At 41.0% G+C, this 18,705-nt stretch overlaps 1 protein-coding gene across 1 annotated transcript; it reads left to right on the top strand.

Moving 5' to 3' along the window:
* Positions 1-12,003: 12,003 nt before the first annotated feature.
* Positions 12,004-16,849, top strand: zbtb8b (zinc finger and BTB domain containing 8B). Its single transcript, XM_062435982.1, has 5 exons — positions 12,004-12,102; positions 12,773-12,965; positions 13,328-14,246; positions 14,477-14,655; positions 15,365-16,849. Exons 2-5 carry the CDS (start codon positions 12,792-12,794, stop codon positions 15,665-15,667), a joined length of 1,575 nt encoding a protein of 524 aa, XP_062291966.1. The 5' UTR covers positions 12,004-12,102; positions 12,773-12,791; the 3' UTR covers positions 15,668-16,849.
* Positions 16,850-18,705: the final 1,856 nt, after the last annotated feature.

Genomic DNA, 18,705 nt, shown 5'->3' with positions numbered 1-18,705 from the left:
CCCACCACCCCACCCCCCCCACGGCCCCATCTTTCCACCCCTTTGCTCAGTCATCCTCAGTCAATTAGCCTCCAATCTCATTCTGCTCTCCTTCCTTCCTTCTCTCTGTCCTCCTTTCTTTCTTCTTCTTCTTCTGCTCCTTTAATCATACTCCTTTGTAGAACAATAGCAGTGGGGAAGGAGAGAGGTGAGGAGTGTGGGAATGATGGACTGTGATGGACTCCATCGTTTACAGGAGTGTGTGTCATAGCACACGTTTTCCTCTCACACAATCATACAGGTTATTGAGCTGTGAGTGTGTGTGAGTGACCAAGATTGACAGATAACACGAGTGATGGAAAGATGGGTGGCAGTTGTGAGCAGCAGGGAACCACAATGTGAAGAAAAATACAAAAGTCATTCATATTTTGATTTTTTTTCCTTTAACCTTAAATAATACTTTTTGGCCAAAGAAAAGAAAAATAAATTTTGGATGTTGCAACCATTTATCCGTTACTTTTAGCTATCTATTCCAGCAGTTTATTCCACTACTTTTATTTCAGTGTTTTATTTATTACCTTTTATTACCTTTACCTAACCTTTATCAACTGTTTTCTGCTACCTTAGACTAACTATTTCAGCTATGTATCCATTATTGACTATTAACTGAGGTAGAGATACACCTGGTTGGGAATCACCATGCAACTGCAGCATACTGTCTTTTAAAAGTTTGACTTTTGACACAGATTGTGTTATCTCTAAAATTAAGAAATCCTGTCAATAGAGAAAGCAAGATCAGAGCTTGGGCGCCAACTTTTAAACAAAGCTTTTTACCCAGCTTTTTTAACCAGTCTGGCGTGTGTGTATGTGTGTATGTATGTGTGTGCTTGTGTGTGTGTGTGTGTGTGTGTGTGTGTGTGTGTGTGTGTGTCAGTGCGTGTCCAGAAGAGGGCAGGTACTGAGGGTCAAGAGAGGAACCAACCCAGTGAGTGTCTGAACATCTGGGCTCTTCACTGGACAAGATAGCACTCTTTATATGAACACATATACAAAGACACACACACACACATGATTCTTTGCAACACTTAACACTCGGTTCCGCTGCCACCGTGGGAAGATTGCTAGTGCAGATTGCCATGGAAACACGAGACCCAGGCGCCGGTTGTTAGGAGCGATGCCTAACTGACCCAGCAGTGTGTGCATATGTGTGTGTGTGTGTGTTTATATGTGTGTGTGTGTGTGTGTGTGTGTGTGAGAGAGAGAGAAAGAGACGGAGAGAGGCCAAGTGGCATGCCCCCTTCCACACAATGCCCAGCTGAGTGTGTCTCTTCCTGCCTGGCAGACTGGAAGGGTGTGTTAGTTTAAACATATTACAATGCATGTGTGCAAGATCTTTGTGCTAGTTTTTTGCACAAGTATATTTTTTGTACTCATTTTGGTGCTCAATTAAATTTTGATTATCATATGAATTTTGATTTCCCTCCAGATGTTTATTTGCTTTTTGGGTGATATGCTTTTTATTTTTCTGTTTATCTCACTCTCACAACTTCTCCTTATCCGCCTGCATTTGATCATTTCATACGTGTAAAGTAATAAACTAACTTAAAACATGTGCATGTGTGTGTAATACGCAAGTGTCAGTAATCAATGTGAAGATCACCAGGGGGGCATATAGCGTGGTGACTATGAGTCAGGACTAACAGAAAAGAGAAATCCCTCTGTCCCTCTTTCCCACCCTCCCTCCTCCTAAACAACCCCCCATCCACATATCCTTTCATTACCAATCATTCCTTAATTCAGATCTGGATCTCATTTCAGCATCAGAAAACAGGGAAGAAAGAGTCTGAAAGCAGGGAGACATCTATGAAGTCAGGCCTCAGTCTCTTCTCTGTTGTTATTTTTATCACCCACCCACACTTTCTCTTCAAAGAATAACTTTCCTCTCTGTATCAGTCTTTTTTTTCCTCCCCTTTCTTTAAAATGAAATCACTCTGGCTTCTCTCGTCATTGTTGGCTGGCCACACCTCCCAGTTGTTCCAGTATGAGATAAGCTGCATTAAAAACATGCATGAAGTGGAAAGTAATTAAGAAGATGAATGAATAAATAAATAAGTTAATTATGAAAATAGTTTCATGGTGGGGTTGTGTAAAGGGAGGGTGACAGAGAAAGACATAAGAGAGGGAGAGAGAGAGAGAGGAGAGAGAGAGAGAGAGAGAGAGAGAGAGCTGGCACTGGATGGTGAGATGGAATTCTGGGAGATTTCTGGCGATCTTGGTCGGCCACTTCAAGTCCTCTCCCTCCCATCCCTCCTAACCACAACAAGGCAACGTCCCTTATTGAAATTAACAAGCTCATACTTTTACAATTTGCGCACGCACGCACACATGCGCAACTTGAATATGAACGTGTGAACGCTCAGGGACATACACACACACACATAGCCTTGAACTGATTCATACAAACACACACACACAACTCTCTCACACGAATGTGGACAGTGCATACCCACAATTTATAAGGCACAAACACTCAGCTGCAATTATTGTTTCTGATGCATGACTATTGCTATTGTTTGAAAGTCTGTGAGATGGAACCAGCTCAGCAGGATATTTTGTTTGTGATTTTTTTCTTTGCGTTCACGTCAAGCTGAATAACTGATCAGATACTGTATGTCTCACTGCATGGTTGACTTTAATTATTTGTACTCTGTTTTGCCACAGCAGAAAACCAACTTTCAGCAACGTTTTCGCCCCAAAACATTGATACTCCTGTGTAAAAAGACACTTTTCACAAAAGTGGACAGTTACAAACAGCCCTGGTGCCAATTTCATATACAAGCAGTGTAATCATTTTCAAGCAAAGGCAAGTTTATTTGTACAGCAGCTTTCAACACAAGACAATCACAGTGCTTTGCATTCATTCATGCATTACATTCATTTTATTTATTTAAAACTTTGAAAAAGAGCATTGTCCTCATTTTCAATGGTACCAAGGGGCAGACATACAATACAACATACAATAAATGCAGACAAAACTAAAATCAATGTGCAATAAAAGACGAATACATGGCTATATCAGTTAAAACAAGGTACAATTAACAATACTAAAAAGTGAAAAGGTAGGCATTAACAATGAGAGAAATACATGTTTAAAAATGAAAAGAAATAACAGGGGTAATCAATGAAATCAGCAGTTAAAGCTTGGAACTGACTCAACCGTATTAATAAGGTCAACTTGAAGTTTAAAAAAAAAGCATTTTTAAAGCAAGTATGCGGGACGCAGTAACAGAAAGCAGATCATCCTAACTCTGTATGAATTTTTGGTAAAGGGTGGGTCATGTCTCTGAGCGGGTATAATGGCAACCAACATTCCAAGAAAGCAGGGCTGAGAGATGGTGGGGGAGATTTTGTAAAATAGCTTTATAACTAAAATAAATGCTGTTCTCTCCTAAATGATAGAGCAGGCAGGCCAGTTTTTGATATAGTAGGCAATGGTGTGTCCTATAACGATCTCCAGTAATGAATCTTAATGCGGAGTGATGTACTACATCTAAAGGTTTGAGAGTGGAGCTGGCTGACCGCCCATAAATAACATCCCTGGGGTCCAATAAAGACCAGAAAACTGCTCCAACAATTATTTTTCTCATAAATAAAGGAAACCAAGATTTATTTCTAAAATAAAGCCCAATTTTATTCTAAGTTTTAAAAACAGCACACCAATATGGACTTTAAAATCAAGTTTTTCATCGACCCAAGTGTCTAGATAATTATAGTATTGCACTCTATTATGGTGTTATTAGCAGAATTAATTTCAAATCTGCCACAGTCAATATTTCTCCAAAATATAAATTTTGTCTGTTGATTTCAAGTGGCAGCATGAATAGAATCTGCATGGCAGTAAACAACCATGTCATCTGCATATAGACAAAGTTTTAATTGTACAATGAAGAGGTAATATTTCATAAATAGTGAATAAAACTGGTCCAAGGACAGAACCTTGGGGAACTCCCTTTCTAATGGGGAGAAAAGAGGTCTAAATACCACCTATCTTGACATACTGTTATCTATCAGAGAAAATTCGGAAACCATGGGCTGTTAGCTTTGAAAACACCCAAAGAAGAAAGTTTTTGTAATGACAGAGAGTGTTCAACTGTCTCAAAAGCTTTTGTTCAATCAATAAAAAGAGCAATACAGTATTTTTTGTTATCAAATGCAGAGACTATTGTTAATAACTAAAGAAGCAGCAGAAATAGTGCGATGCTAAACCTGAAGCTGAACTGAAATTAAGCGTTAGTATGTATGGATGAAAATGATTTAAACCGTTCATTAAAAAATATCTTTTGCAAGACAAGATAGTTTTGAGATTGGGTGATAATTATTTAATTCAGATTTGCTACGACCTTTATGGACAGGAACAACATAGCCAGTATTCCAAGCTGTAGGAATGATGCCACAGGTAATGCTATGATTAAAAATAGTTAGAGTTATATATTCAGTTTGTCATCACCTGTTGATTTATGTGCATCAGTATTGCATAAGGTGTCAGCTACTATTTTAGTGGAGACAGGAGATAAGCTAAAGGAGTGGTTTACTTTAGATGAAAAAAGTTCTTTAAACTTTAGATCTTTAGATAAAAAAGCAAGCCAGTCAACTGAGATCACCAAGAGTAATTACCTCATGATCAATCATTGGTGCAACTAATTCACGCAATTTTACTAGGCCCTCTGAAGGGGGGGCACCACTGTAGGCAACAATTATTAGAATTATTATGCCCCAGATCAATTCTCATGCATAAGACATAAAAGGACATTATTATATCAAAGAAACACATGGCAATATAAAAAAGACACATAAATAGAATTTCAAAAGAATAAACTAATATGGAAAATAAAAATAAGATAAAAAGAGAATAAAGCAGGTGAGGAAAGTGACATCATCAATGATACTTTTCATGAAAAAAGAAAAAGAGCTTTGCCAAAATTCATGTTTTAAATAATTCAATTAATGTTTAAAGCTAAAGCCCAAGACAAATGATCAGTATTTGGTGCCTTTAAATTTTTTTTAAAAAAAATCACAAAATAATGACGTATGCAGTTTTCCTTGGACAGTGATGACATGCAACCACAGAAACAAACATACTAGACTTTGTATCTTGACAGTAAAACATAGATTAAAAGGGACCTGATCCTATGGTCCCAGTTTATTGGAATGTGGCTCATTGCAATAAATTTGAGATTTGCGGCCTCCCTCAATAACATGCCAATAAATTGCAGACGGGTTTGTAAAACATATTTAAATAGCAATGCACCCAAAAATATTTCCTCAAATGTGATCAAATAGCATTACACTTTTTTCACTGTCTAGAACTCCTGCAGATAATGTGGGAAAGGCCACATTTATTAAACAGAGCCCTGCATGGTGCCCTGTATGCAAGTGCTATTGACATATAGCCAAAAAAATCAGTTGATTCCTTATTGGTATGAAGCTTTTATAGCCGTCAGCCTGTGGCTCAGCGCTCAGTCACCAGGGTCAAGATTGGATTGGCATGGGAACTGGCACCAGAGCAGCTTGGCACTGTCCAGGCTGGACCCATGAGGGAATTATTTGCACTTCAGACACATAAGGAATGCCTGGGACCTGTGGCACTGCCTGTCTGGCCCTGTCCTTGATTCACTCAGAATAACCTGGATATACGAGACATTCCTTGGGACGTCAGGTTTGTTTCTGGGAGTCTGGAATCTGTGGGGCATTTCTAAGAGCAGCATTGTGTTTTTATGATCCGATTGAGCTGATATGAGGTGTGAATAAACCTCCAGAGAAATAGTGTTAGACACAGTCAGTATATATGTTTGAGATAGTGGCTGCTGTGATGTGAGGTGTCAAGAGGGCAGGAGGGCTGCAGCGATGGGTCATGCTGCCTGTCAGAGAGAGAGAGAGAGAGAGAGAGAGAGAGAGAGAGGAGAGAGAGAGAGAGAGAGAGAGAGAGAGAGAGAGAGAGAGAGAAAGAGAGAGAGAGAGAGAGTCCTCCCTCCTCATCCGGCTCCCCAACGCAAAGATAAATAAAGAGGCTAAAAGCCGAAGAGAAGAAACAGAAAGGAGCTTTTGTGGCTTCCGAGTGGGGTCTCTTTCATGGCGGTTCCCACAGCACTGGGTCTGTGATGACATTCACCATGTTTCACACACAAGCACACACACACACACACACACAGAGACACACACGCTGATGGGCCCTGTGACTGCGGTGACTTTCGCTGGTGCCGGGCCCCAGACGGGACGGCGAGGGCCCCGAGAGCCACAGGCAGCCATTGTGCTGTCGCCGCGGAAACCAGCCTCTTTATGTCAGACATGTTTTTCTGTTTGTTTTCTTTTTTATGTCTTTAATGTGGGCAAGGGGGAATGTTTCCCCTCTCATATCCCCCTCCCCCTCACTGCTCTGTGTTATTTCCCCCCAATACCCATCTTCCTCCTCCTCCTCCTCCTCTTCCTCCCACCAATCCATCCACATTTGTTTCTTCTCTTTTCCTCCCTCCTCCTCATCCACTCCTTTCCTCCCCTATGTCGTCTCCCCCCTTTTTCCCCCTGGAGATTGTCATTTGTAAAGCTCTTTGCTCAGACAGGCCGTATCTTTGTCGTGGTGTTGCGGCCTCCCTCACACTCAGCTCCTTTTTATCTATACTTTATGAGTTTTTGGCACTAACTGGCACTTTTCTTCCTGGATTGGAAAAAACAACAACAACCCCAAAAACAACAACAACAACAAAACAAACAATGGGCACAACTCTAAAACAACAAATCCTATCCCGAAAAGAATTCTGCCTTTCCCACGCTAAGCCAATTTTCTTCACAAGATTAAACAAACCCCCAATAACAAAATGAAAGAAAAGGGGAGAAGGAGGAGGGGTTGAGGAAAAAAAAAAATCTGGTTATGATTCCAGTCTCCAAAAAAGCCAGCAGAGGATGCCCCAAAGTCCTCCGATTGGAAAAACAAACCTGAAAAAAAGCCAACTGTTACTATTTTTAAGGGCTTGAAGAATGTCGCTCGGTGCCATGACTCAAAGGCACGTCGGCCCTCGTCCGTAATCAGTTCATTCTGACTGCACTCCTCTGCCACATCACACACAGGACGCAATCTTTTACGAGCCACAGGGAAAGAGGAGGAGAGGCAAGGAAAAGTGAAAAATGAAAGAGTTCAGGGCTAATCCATTCTGTCCCTTCAGCCATGCATGCGTCTGTGCTTGATTTGATGATGATGGGGGGGGGGGGGGGGGGAGGGGGAGTTAAGACTCAGCTAATATTAGCCACTGTAAAACGAGTTTTACTCAAGCATTTTAACTTGGAAGCTGACTATCATTCAAGTTTATGAAGGAGACTAATTTTTACGACATGGAGCCATGGCATGGTTAATTCCTCTATCAGCTTTCTATTTTTGTCAGTGTGTCTAAAGAAAAGGCGTACAAGTGTAGAAAATGTGCACATCCGAAAGGAAAGCAAACTGTAGACTGTGTTCAAAACAGAAACACACATGTATTTGTTGTGGTCGGTTTGAAATACCGAACTTTGTCTAAATTGGATCCCAGGATGGGTAAGAGCTCCCACAGACACACAAACCCAGGAGATGGTGCTCCGTCCTTGTCGTACGCTGCTCCAGAAACCCCAGGCTGCTGCTCCCTGACAGCCTCTCACTTTCCCAAATCCCTCGTATAACTTTACACCTCAGATTACGGCCTTATCAGGGAGGCATCCAGCTGACACCTTGTTCTGCCGGCAGCTCAGAAGAGTAGGTGTAAGCCCCTAAAAACCGGCATAAAAACTTGCCGCCACTGTACTGTTGGGCAATTTTGAGTGTTCCCAGAAGGGGATTATGATGAGTGTGCAGGGAAAGAATGACTTTGATGGAAGAAGGATGAGGGTTGTGACCGCCATCGTTTTATTAGACGGCCTCCTGAGGGAATTGATGCCAATATTACTGGTCTGACTTCTATTATTAAAAATGACTAGAAGTGAAAAAAGGGATGAACTCAACAATGAAGCCTTTTTTTCTACTGACAGCAAACCAAGGCTGCATTATTCACTAAAACTAATGGATTGCATCAGCTGATCTATAAACTTGCATTCTTTGTGTGTTGGAGTGAGAGAGTGATATTCCTACGTTGAGTATACTGTATACTGTACACAGATCATATGTGTTGTTAAATGTTCCAAGGCCACCCCTAAGTACTTTATTTTATTTAAAAGCAATGCTGTCTTCACATCAAACAAACACAAGACAATGCCATGCCAAAGTCTGACACACAGCATATATATATATGGGTGCAGACAGACACGAAAGCTCTAACACGCTTTCAGAGAAGCACACACAACAGATGGCCATGCAAAACTGGCTCGCTGAAAGGCATACTTGTGTAGTGAACTAATTCCACACACTCTACATGTAGCACAGGCACAAACACACGCTGCCTTTCTCAGACATGAAAACTTGCCTGAGGTCAATGTTTGAGGACGACTGGCTAACTGTATATAGTACAGGAGGCTTTGATCTTTGGACTTGGCTGTGGCAAAGACAGCCTGCTAGCGTTGAGGCCCTGCGCTACCGGAAGCTTGTGGTCTGGGACGCCTCCATTTACTACTCTGCTCTGGTGCTAAATATACAATAATAAAAAGGCTAGCAGATTTATTTCAGACTGTGATACATTTCCTCTCCAGTGAGGGAAGAGGGGGACTAAGTAAGAGACAGACGTCTCGAGATCACTGAAGAACATTAAGTGATAATTACAGAGCGAGATAGACAGAAAGAGAGAGACGAGGTTTCCCCCTCTCGCTTTTCTCTTCCTCTTCCTCTGCCACCACAGAGGAGAGTGGCGTCTCCAAACTAAAGAGGGGCGCCCGCTGTATTAGAGTCCCAATGATTGGCTATGATTGCATTATCTGATCCCATGAGGGATAAAAGGACAGCAACACGCACACACGCACATAAACACACCACATGCCTGTATTTCATTGCCCAATGATCACTGCCTCTTCAGAAGTCCAACATGGCTTTTTTGAAAACATATTTAGACATGTAGCCATAAAAGAAAATATGACTCAAATTCAAACATTGTCTTTATCTTTTTCAAGTCATTTTTCTGACACACACAACCACGCACACACACATACTCCCCTATGTACTCGACTTCACCACCAGTCCACCGCACTCCTTTCAAAGCTCTTTGATCCCCGGTCGAGGGTCCTCTCCGCGGTGCCTCTGTCTGAATTCCAGAGATTCTGGGATAATTCAAACGTTTCACGGCACATACTTCGTCCCCCCAGGAGACAGCGGCAGAGATGGAAAATGCCACCACGGTCCCCAGCTCTCTCTCCCTCCATTGTCCCTAGTCTTTAATCAGGCCCTCTCTGTGGCTCGCGCTGCCACCGTGGTGTGTTGTCTCAGCCTGGGAAAATGCCGGCCTAAGTGGCTGTTATGTGCTGAGGCGCAGACCACAGAGACCCAGAGGGGTGCTGCTGGAGCCCTCTGTGCCAGCCGTGGGTATCAGAGTGGCTAACACACACAATGAGTGAGGTCCCAAATCTGGATGTAACCTTACATAACAGCCATTGCTACATCTATTTACTCGTTAGACTAGGTTTCGATCAGTAAATCATACGCCATCATAATCACAGGCATGAGCCAAAACGCATCATAAATCATAAATGTTATTTGTTCCTAAACAGTTGCTGGGTGTAAACCAGTGTTATACTGCCACACAGATAGGGCAGTGTTGTAGAAACTACAGTGTGATTGCTTGGCTGCAAAATGTCTGCGGAGAGGGAGTTTCCTGTGCTTGTGTCAACAGATGATCAAAACAAAGGCCTTGTGTTTCCCTGAGTCAGAGCGAAAAGAAGGTCAGCAACCAGAGCTACCTCAGAGCTCAACCCAACTCTGCTTTGTTTTGGGATAGACTTGTGTTAGGGCTGGGCAGCTGGGTCAGCTGGGTCATCCGGCGGTTGGCCTGCCTTCACCCGGACACAACGCACCATCAGGTCAGGTTTACAAGGACTCAGTTAAACCCTGCTGGTTTATACTAGTTTATATTTAGTGCTTATAAGCGTGAATAGAGTTTTTATGAGGTGCCATAAATTTCATTTTCAAAAGAGGGTGAGTATGGAGGCTTATGTACGCCTACCCTGTGGTTTCTCCAGGCCACCACGAAGCCTTTGTATTTGTCCTGTTTGCCATGGGAAAATATCTGAAACAAATAAGTCGGCTGGTCGGCACCCATCAGTGTAAAAAACACTTCTAAGAGCTGTGGATTGTGCAGAGAGGGTGTGGCGCAGCGCTGAAGGAACTACTTGTTTACTCTTGCTATGTCCGAAAATAAAAAAGTGGAACTATTTTTTCTCTGAAATGGAAGACAAATAAACAAGTATTCTTGAGTAGACAATTTAGGCAGGCGCAAGCAGCCTGCGGTTGTGCAGCGGCATGCTGGAGACGGTATGAGAAGGGGGGGGGGGGTGACACTTTGAGGTTTGTTCCCCACAACAACATCATCACTGTCATCATCACTATCAATGAGATGGAATGAATAAAAACAGATCGAATGCAAATATTATCAAATTTAAAGAGAAAAAACTAAACTAAACTCAATTACCATCATTTATGTATCGAAGTGGTATTGATATAACATACTTTAGTACTTTACCTGCTCAGTAATAATAGATTTGATCCTTTTCCGCATTAAGTATTAATGCAGTGTTTTACATTATGATATATTCTCTCTAGTCCATTTGCAGCTATTGGACCTCTCCCAAACATCTAATTAGTTAGTTGTTTGCCTGTTGTGAAAATGTCATATGGTTGTAAATGGGGCCAATAAAGGTTAATTTGCCAATTTTATCCATATACACGGTCGCCAATAAAGTTGGAATAAAATATTTTTTACCTCTTTCCATGAAATGATTGTGACAATGTTATGTATTCTTGATAGATAAAGTGTATATATTCTCAAAATTGTATTGATCAATCTGATTGCACCTAGTCAAAGGTGATTACTGATGTGTATAAATAGAAAATAAAAAGAGGAATGTGTCTGAAAACTAAATTATTCCAACTTTATGGGCGACCGTGTATTTTTAGAGATTTACATTGACGTTGCCACTGAGTACTGTGAGTTTATTTAGCCGTCTGGAAATAAGCGCTTGCATGTTGTTTATCAAAGCGGCACAAACTATTTTAATTTAATAATTTGTGGTTCAGTCTTGCTCAAGGACACATTGTCATGCTGTATACAGTTAATCCTGTAAAAAGTAATGCTGTTTAATACGGCCCTGTGTTTCCACTTTGCTGATTAATGAGCCTCCAATTAAAAAATCCTGAAAAAACTTGCCCATGTGGTCGAAACCAAATTGCTGATCTGTACTTTAAAATATTTCCATATAATGAGGATAAGAGGGTCAAACCACAGCAGATAGCATCGCAGTCAGTATTTAGGACTTCTCCATGTTTTGTGATCTAACCACAATATAAGGACACTGTCATTTTATAATATAAAATTAGATATTGTAATTTAGACCACATTGTCATTACAATTTAGTACCTGCAACCTGTTATTATACATTCTACCAATTATTTCTGGCTTTCAAGATTAATTTCTGCATCAACAACAACACGTCTAAACACACACATGAACTTTGCTTTTTTGTGATCAATTTCTTATTAATTTGTTTATAATTTACAGGAGGGGAGTAACATCATTATTGTCATACTGTATATGTCACAAAGCAAAGTGGAAGAATCACACAGGGAGTGTATATATGGTATACTATGTACATGTATGATATGCATATAAATATATAATATTCCGAAAAAAAGCAAACTGCAACCTGTTATCATACCTTCTATCAATTATCTCTGGGTTTTAAGATTCATTTGTGCATTCTGCTGAACAACAGTGGGTCTTAGCACTCACATGAATTTTGCTATGGGCCACGCCTCCATCGCCCCCTGATTGGACACATGAAAAACGTCATCGTGTGCTGAAAGCGGAAGTTTTTGGCTAATGTAGACAATGGGGCAATGCTCCCTGCTATTCTCTGTCGTTGTATTCAGTTAAAAGTTTTGCTGCCACCAGAAGCGTAATTAGACAGGTGAGAGCGTTGTATATGGTTTTTAAAATACCTGTGGCGAGTCTGCGTGCTTTGTAAAGTGCAGCTGGCGGTATTGGTTCAGTATCGCCAGCTAGCTACTTAGCGCTAGCAACACAAGCTAGCTTGTAAGCAAACACAAAGTAGAGCCAGTTAACTTAGCATATTATGTCGTCTGTCACACGTGTGTCTGTTTTTATGTTTAATCCTCAGAAACATTATGGTATTTAACGGTGGTTTCAAAATTGCTTAAAGCTAATGCACATTAGTTACCTCAGTAACGTTAGTGAAGCTTTCATCCTTACAACTAAACCTTTTTTGATCTGGTACCATAACAACTAACGTTACTTAACAATAGTGTTTATGTGTAATATGTGTCGGGCTCTTGAACAATAAAATGTGAAAAAAAGTGTTACTGATTATATTTTTTGTACTTTTTGTTTTAATCAGTTTTATTGTATGAAACACTGTAAATGTGTTTTTTAAGTACTATAAAAGGCATATATTACTACTATGGTGGTTGTATGGTGGAAACATCAGTAATAAAGTTGAGTTGTTGAGGGATTTTCCCCTCTCTCTTATGTTTATTAGTACTTTATTTTGGATCAAAAGTTTAGAACTTTACTTGTTTCCTTCACAAAGTGACATGTGTCTTTTCTCTCTCTCCTGACAGAGCCTCCTGGGGTGTAGACATGGACGTGCCTTGCTACCTGCCCAAACTTCTCTTTGAGCTCAATGAGCAGCGTAAGCGGGACTTCTTCTGTGACTGCAGCATCCTTGTGGAAGGCCGTGTCTTCAAGGCCCATCGTAACGTGTTGTTTGCGGGGAGTGGCTACTTTCGGGCTCTTCTGGTTCACTATCTGCAGGTAGGAAAGCTTACATTTGTGGTTACTCAATGTTTTGTGTGATGTTGGGCATGGCATCTGAGGATTACATATGACTAGATGCTAGATTTACTGAACCGGTCAACCAAGGCGTAGGTGGTATTATCAGTATTTACTCTGGCACTGATGCCTTAAACAATTAAACAGAGAGTCTTATAAAACAAGAAAGCCACAGCTGCAACATGAATCCATACTCATATCTCATTGCTGTTTAAAGCTTTCAAAGGAAAGTCGATTAAAGAGTTATTGATTGACTATTAGACAATAAAAATAGTGATCTCTAAAACACCAAAATGTATATTTTCGTGTAAAATGAATCCTGAATTGTCTTGATCTCTTTTCAGGATAATGGGCAGCGCTACAGCACAGCATCACTGGACATTGTTACAGCTGATGCCTTCTCTATTATCCTGGACTTTCTTTACTCTGGCCGCTTGGCCCTGAACAGGAGCAATGTCATTGAGGTGATGTCAGCAGGCAGCTACCTGCAGATGACTGATCTGGTGAACTTTTGTAAAGGATACATCCGCTCATCTTTGGAAATATGCAACAAGGACAAGGAGGGTACCACAGAGAAGGAGAACCAGGCACAGAATGGAAGGATGGGTCCTGCGGATAGCGGCAGTCCTCCTGCGACTATCTCCAGTGGGGCAGGGGCTGCGCAGCCTCACTCACAGGTTGCAAGGGCAGATAGAGGGTCGGATTTGGGTCTGGAGTCTGGTACCTCAGCTAAAACCCCTTTGTCTCTCCCTGTTACCAACCCTCCAGGCACTAGCAGGGACATGGACCGGGACTACCATTCCAGGGATGAGTTTACATCTGTGAGTGAAGGACAGAAGGGGCACATGGATCAGACAAACCTCTCATCCTCCTCATCCTCTGCTTTGACCCCAGAGTTAGTAAACCCAAAGATAGAGTATGACCCAGATGAGGAGCTTATGGAGTCCCCTGACACCAAAGACCTCGCCTCATATCCTGGGCCCTCCCTCCATAATCCTCATCATAGCAGGCTGCTTCCCCCAAGCCCCTCCCCCTCCAATGAGCGCTCCCCATTGGGATACAGCCCGTCCTTTAATACCCGGCAGCTGATGGAGATGCTGGCCAGAGGAGAAGGCCCCAGTCCTCTAGGGGACCGAGTGGGGCAGCGCTTTACCCAAGGACTCAGTAGCAGCACAGGAGGAGGAGGGAGAATGGATGAAGGTTTAGGATATATGGGATCATCCATCATGGAGATCCAATCTGATTGGCTTGGAGAAGACACAGGTAACCGGCAAAATCCACTGGGTGAACTGATTGTATGCTATTCCATTAAATGGCCTGGGGTCACATATTTCCCTGTAAATTAAACATACATTTGAAAACTAATACTATAATTCAATATATATTCTATATATTATATATACATATACATTCAATATATTTTCTAATAGAGAAGTAAGGCTGCACATTTTGCAAAGTAAATCTGAACCGTTGGCCTCTCTCGCCCCCTGCAGGTGATGGCTTGGTAGTGCCAGTTAAACTCCACAAGTGCCCCTATTGCCCGTACACTGCCAAGCAAAAAGGAATCATGAAGAGACACATTCGTTGTCACACAGGAGAGAGACCCTTCCCCTGTCCTATGTGTGGCAAGAGGTTCACGAGGCAGGAGCACCTCCGCAGCCACGCCCTTAGTGTAAGAACTCAGCGTGGCTTTGATTGCAAGATTATCTGCCCAATGTTAAAAATGTTACACCATCTGCTTTTGGTTTTAAGTAAAAGTTAGCTGCTCATTACGTAGGTCAATTAAAGAAGAAATTACACAACTATTAATATGCAATTTTGTAGTAATTCAGCTATTCAGTAAATGTAGGCTGTTCATTATGCATCCCTGTTCAACATAAATGCCCAGCTTGGTCTTGGTTTTCTATTTATTTTCCAAATTATTACAATTATTATTAATTCTGTTTGCCACTTGTAATCAGTGCTGGGTCTTTAGATATGTGGTATTTATAAAAAACAAGATGAGAGCAGGAAATCCCTGACACATAAACGTTTAAAAAAAATCAAATGCACAGTTTAATTTATGAGGTGCAAAGCACCAAAGACTTATTTTGTCTTGGTTGCATGACAATAGTAAATAATACATAGTTAAGTTTTAGTTGTTGCTACAAAACCAGTTGGAGCCGGTAATTGTTGACAGTTTGTTTTAACCAGTAATTAGCTGCTGTTTAATTCAGTTCCCCTTGTTGCTTGTGTTTTGTGTTTAGTGAAGAAGTATAACAAGCAGAATTTTCTTTTTTACGGCACCTATGTTTTTATTCTTCACTTATAATCATTTAAAAAAAATCAGAAACTGCACAAAATGATTTATACTTCTGTCTGACTTTGTTGACCACTGACAGGTCCACAGACACTACTGGTCAGTGTCATGCAAGAGCTGCAGGCGAACCTTTACAGGACCCAGTGTTTCTCCAGGACTCCGACGCTTCAGCATCTGCGACAGCTGCAACTGTGTGACCACCACTCATGATGATTCTGCCCCTGTTCACCCTGCCGGCCAACCCGAGCCTATAGACCGTGCAGACTGGTCCAGTTTTATGGACGATGTAGACGAGGTGGAGGTTGGCAGAGTGGAGGACTTGGTGGAGAAACAGATGCTTGAAAGACAGCTGGATGTCTGTACTGATGTAGGTCACACACTGTGAATCTGAAATCCACTATACTCTGAGAAGAAAAACCATCCTTGAACTGTTTCTGCTGTTCTTTTTCCGACTGACCATACTGTTATTCATAATAAATTATTACTAGGGGTGTGACGATACACTCAGCTCACGAGACGAGACACGATATTGGGTTCATGAGATCGAGACGAGATTTTAACACTACTTTTAAGAAAACTTCAATGAGGAAATATATGGCTGTTCTTTTATTTGAAATTCACAAAATTCAAAATAATGCAGGTGCATTTTGAAATGTTTTTATACTTCAGTTCTACTTTCTAAGTATGCATTATCATATGCAGTATGCAGCACTGTAAAAGGTTTCCCCATCTAGATAGATATTTTTTAGATATTTTATAGATAGATAATTTTGGTATTTATGGAAATAACAACCATAAATACAAAAGTTATATACAATCACAAATACCAAAAAGTGAATTATAAAGAATAGAATCAATTCTAGTATATAAATATAAATTAAATAAAAACTCAAATTGCACAAATCCTGTATCACATAAATATTGCTTCTGAGACAACATTCACCTCGACAAGAAATATTGTCTTGTTTTAATCTCTCGTGGCACGAGATCTCGTCACACCCCTCATTATTGCCATATGATTATTTATTGATGCATTTTTAACTAGAAAATCCAAACTTTTTGACATCAGGATCAAATAGATTACATGTTATTTTAATCGTAAATGTGATCTTTCATATCATATTCACATTTAAACGTAATTCCTCTATATGTACTGTGTATGTAGAAATGATTGGCTGTCACAACAGTAGCTTCTAGTTTACTTACTTAGCACTATCCATTTTATAGGATAGTGAGAGTAGCTTGATGTTACATGTTTTTTGTTTTTTTAATCAAAAAATGGTTACAGTTCACAGATAAAATAAGCTTTACGGTGGCCATCGTGGATATTGTTGCAATAAATGTAAATATATCTGGCCTTAATCTCAATTTTGTGTTTACATGTGCTTTTTACAGATATTTGTTAATCTTGTGATACACAGAATGTACATATCCTTGCTGTAGTTCAACAATATCAGTGTCATGATATAAGAAAGCTGTTTATGCCCTCTAGTGTCTGAGCCCACACTAGATATCTTAAGTGTGCCGTTAATAACTGATATCAGGCTATTGCAATATGGAGCAACTGACTACCTTATAAATTATAAAGAGATCAAAACGTTTGTTCTGATTTTTTTTATTGGAGTTGTACGAAATGTGTAAATTCTCTGTTGTTATTGTTTCATTTAAATCATTTCTCTTTGATGTAGTAACTGTGCCACCAGCGGGCACGCTTCTCACAAAAAGCGTGCAGAGGTTTTGTGCACTTGTAGTCACCATTGGTAAAGGTGGACTTACTGTCGTGTCTCACTGTATAAAAGTAGCAAGAGCTTTTTTATCGCAACAGTTTTACTCATGAGTTATCTTACCACTTGTGACCTACATGCATTCTCACTGTGATATGTGCGTTTCCCCTCCTGGTGATGGGACCTGGATGCGCAGCGTGGTACACAACCTACTGGACTAGTCTGGATGCCTGACCCCTGCCCCGGTGGTTCAACAAGGCTAACATCAGGGTTTTCGTTCAATGGGGCGGTATTCTCAGTCCCTATAGTTTGATCGGTACAGTGAGTGGTTCTGGTACTGGTGGCAGCCCAAAAAACTAGAAGCAGAAGTTGACTGTGTAGAATAACCCTAACCCTTTTGTGCCTGAGTTGTGCACAGAATTGTTTGACCCACACAGCCGGGCAGATATTTTCCAAGCCTCTGGAGCCAAGTATGGTCCTCAGCTCTCTTCCTGCACTATCAGGTGTTTGCATAGAGCTATAAAGATTTGCACAAACCTGCTTCCATTTGTGCTTGAGTTGTTCTTTTACTACATCCTGAAAAGTTTGTGGGCATTTATATGTGTATGCTTGACTTTACAGGTATGTGGTAATCATATTCAAACACAGTGAAGGTTTCGCAAACTGGCAGACTCATGGAGGTGGAACTCAATGGACGTTGGTCCTCACCACGACTTGGTGGGAGAACTGGCTCCAGCTGTCAGGAAAAGGTGATCGTGCGTTTTCTTACAGTTCACCAGTTTTCATCCCATTTTAATATTCTCTGTGGATTTGTTAAATTTAGTAAGAACAAGGAAAGTGCTAAGAACACAAAGTTAAGTAAGTTATGAGTTGTGATGTGAATGATGATTGAACCCGATAGCAAAATATCTCAGGGGTTCAGGATCTGCTGCAAACCCACAATGGACTGTAAGTCAGCATGAATGCTTTAAAACTGAAACAGTGAAGGTTTTCATCAGTTTATAATCACGATGGGTAACATAAAAAGAAGAGTGAAACATTCTCATCTAACAGGTCTTTGCACTGCGTCTCGCCCACTTACTATATGAATTGCAGCACCCTCATTTCTTGTTGGATTAAACCTTTGGATTCGAGACTCCAAATTTTGTTGTCCATGAGACTCTTCCAGAGCTAGTCAACCTTTCACAGTCATGGACCTGCCACCATAAAGGTGGGAGGTTACAGCAAGTCGTGTAAAGCCATTTTGTGATTTAAGACTTTGTGAGCTCACATTCATCTGATTTCCTTTCCTCAGGACATGGTGTAGGTGGTGGTAATGACTGGAAGCTACCTGCTGAACATCGGGTCAATGGCAGGTGGTATGATTGCTCCAATGTATGAAGTTCATACAGCTCATACTACCCAGGACATTCAAGAGTAAGCCTTTAATTCCAGTCCAGCACAAACAACTGGGCTGATAGTCATCATGCCTACTATGCCAGTATCACCTGGAAATGCCTGGACAAAAACTGAAGGTAGTAACCCAACACTGGACAGTCATAACAAAATAGGCACGGTAGTTTCAGGTCAAGGGGCACGATTGATCTGGGACAAAATATGTACTTAATGTAGCATACGTGTTGTCAATAATGATTTGCTTTGCTATCAGAGCTCACAGAAAGATCAACATTTCATGGCTGACCACATTGCCTCATCTCTT

Source organism: Scomber scombrus, chromosome 16 (assembly GCF_963691925.1).
Source record: "Scomber scombrus chromosome 16, fScoSco1.1, whole genome shotgun sequence".
In the NCBI taxonomy this organism is placed as follows: Eukaryota; Metazoa; Chordata; class Actinopteri; order Scombriformes; family Scombridae; genus Scomber; species Scomber scombrus.
The sequence above is the reverse complement of the archived record's forward strand: the minus strand, read 5'-3'. Positions and strand labels throughout refer to the sequence as shown.

What these genes read in the sequence shown, in the direction of transcription:
- zbtb8b (XM_062435982.1), top strand. Translation starts at nt 12,792, where the DNA reads ATGGACGTGCCTTGCTACCTGCCCAAACTTCTCTTTGAGCTCAATGAG. An exon ending in TTCTGGTTCACTATCTGCAG is followed by an intron (nt 12,966 to 13,327) that starts GTAGGAAAGCTT and finishes ATCTCTTTTCAG; the next exon opens with GATAATGGGCAGCGCTACAG. An exon ending in TCCGCAGCCACGCCCTTAGT is followed by an intron (nt 14,656 to 15,364) that starts GTAAGAACTCAG and finishes GACCACTGACAG; the next exon opens with GTCCACAGACACTACTGGTC.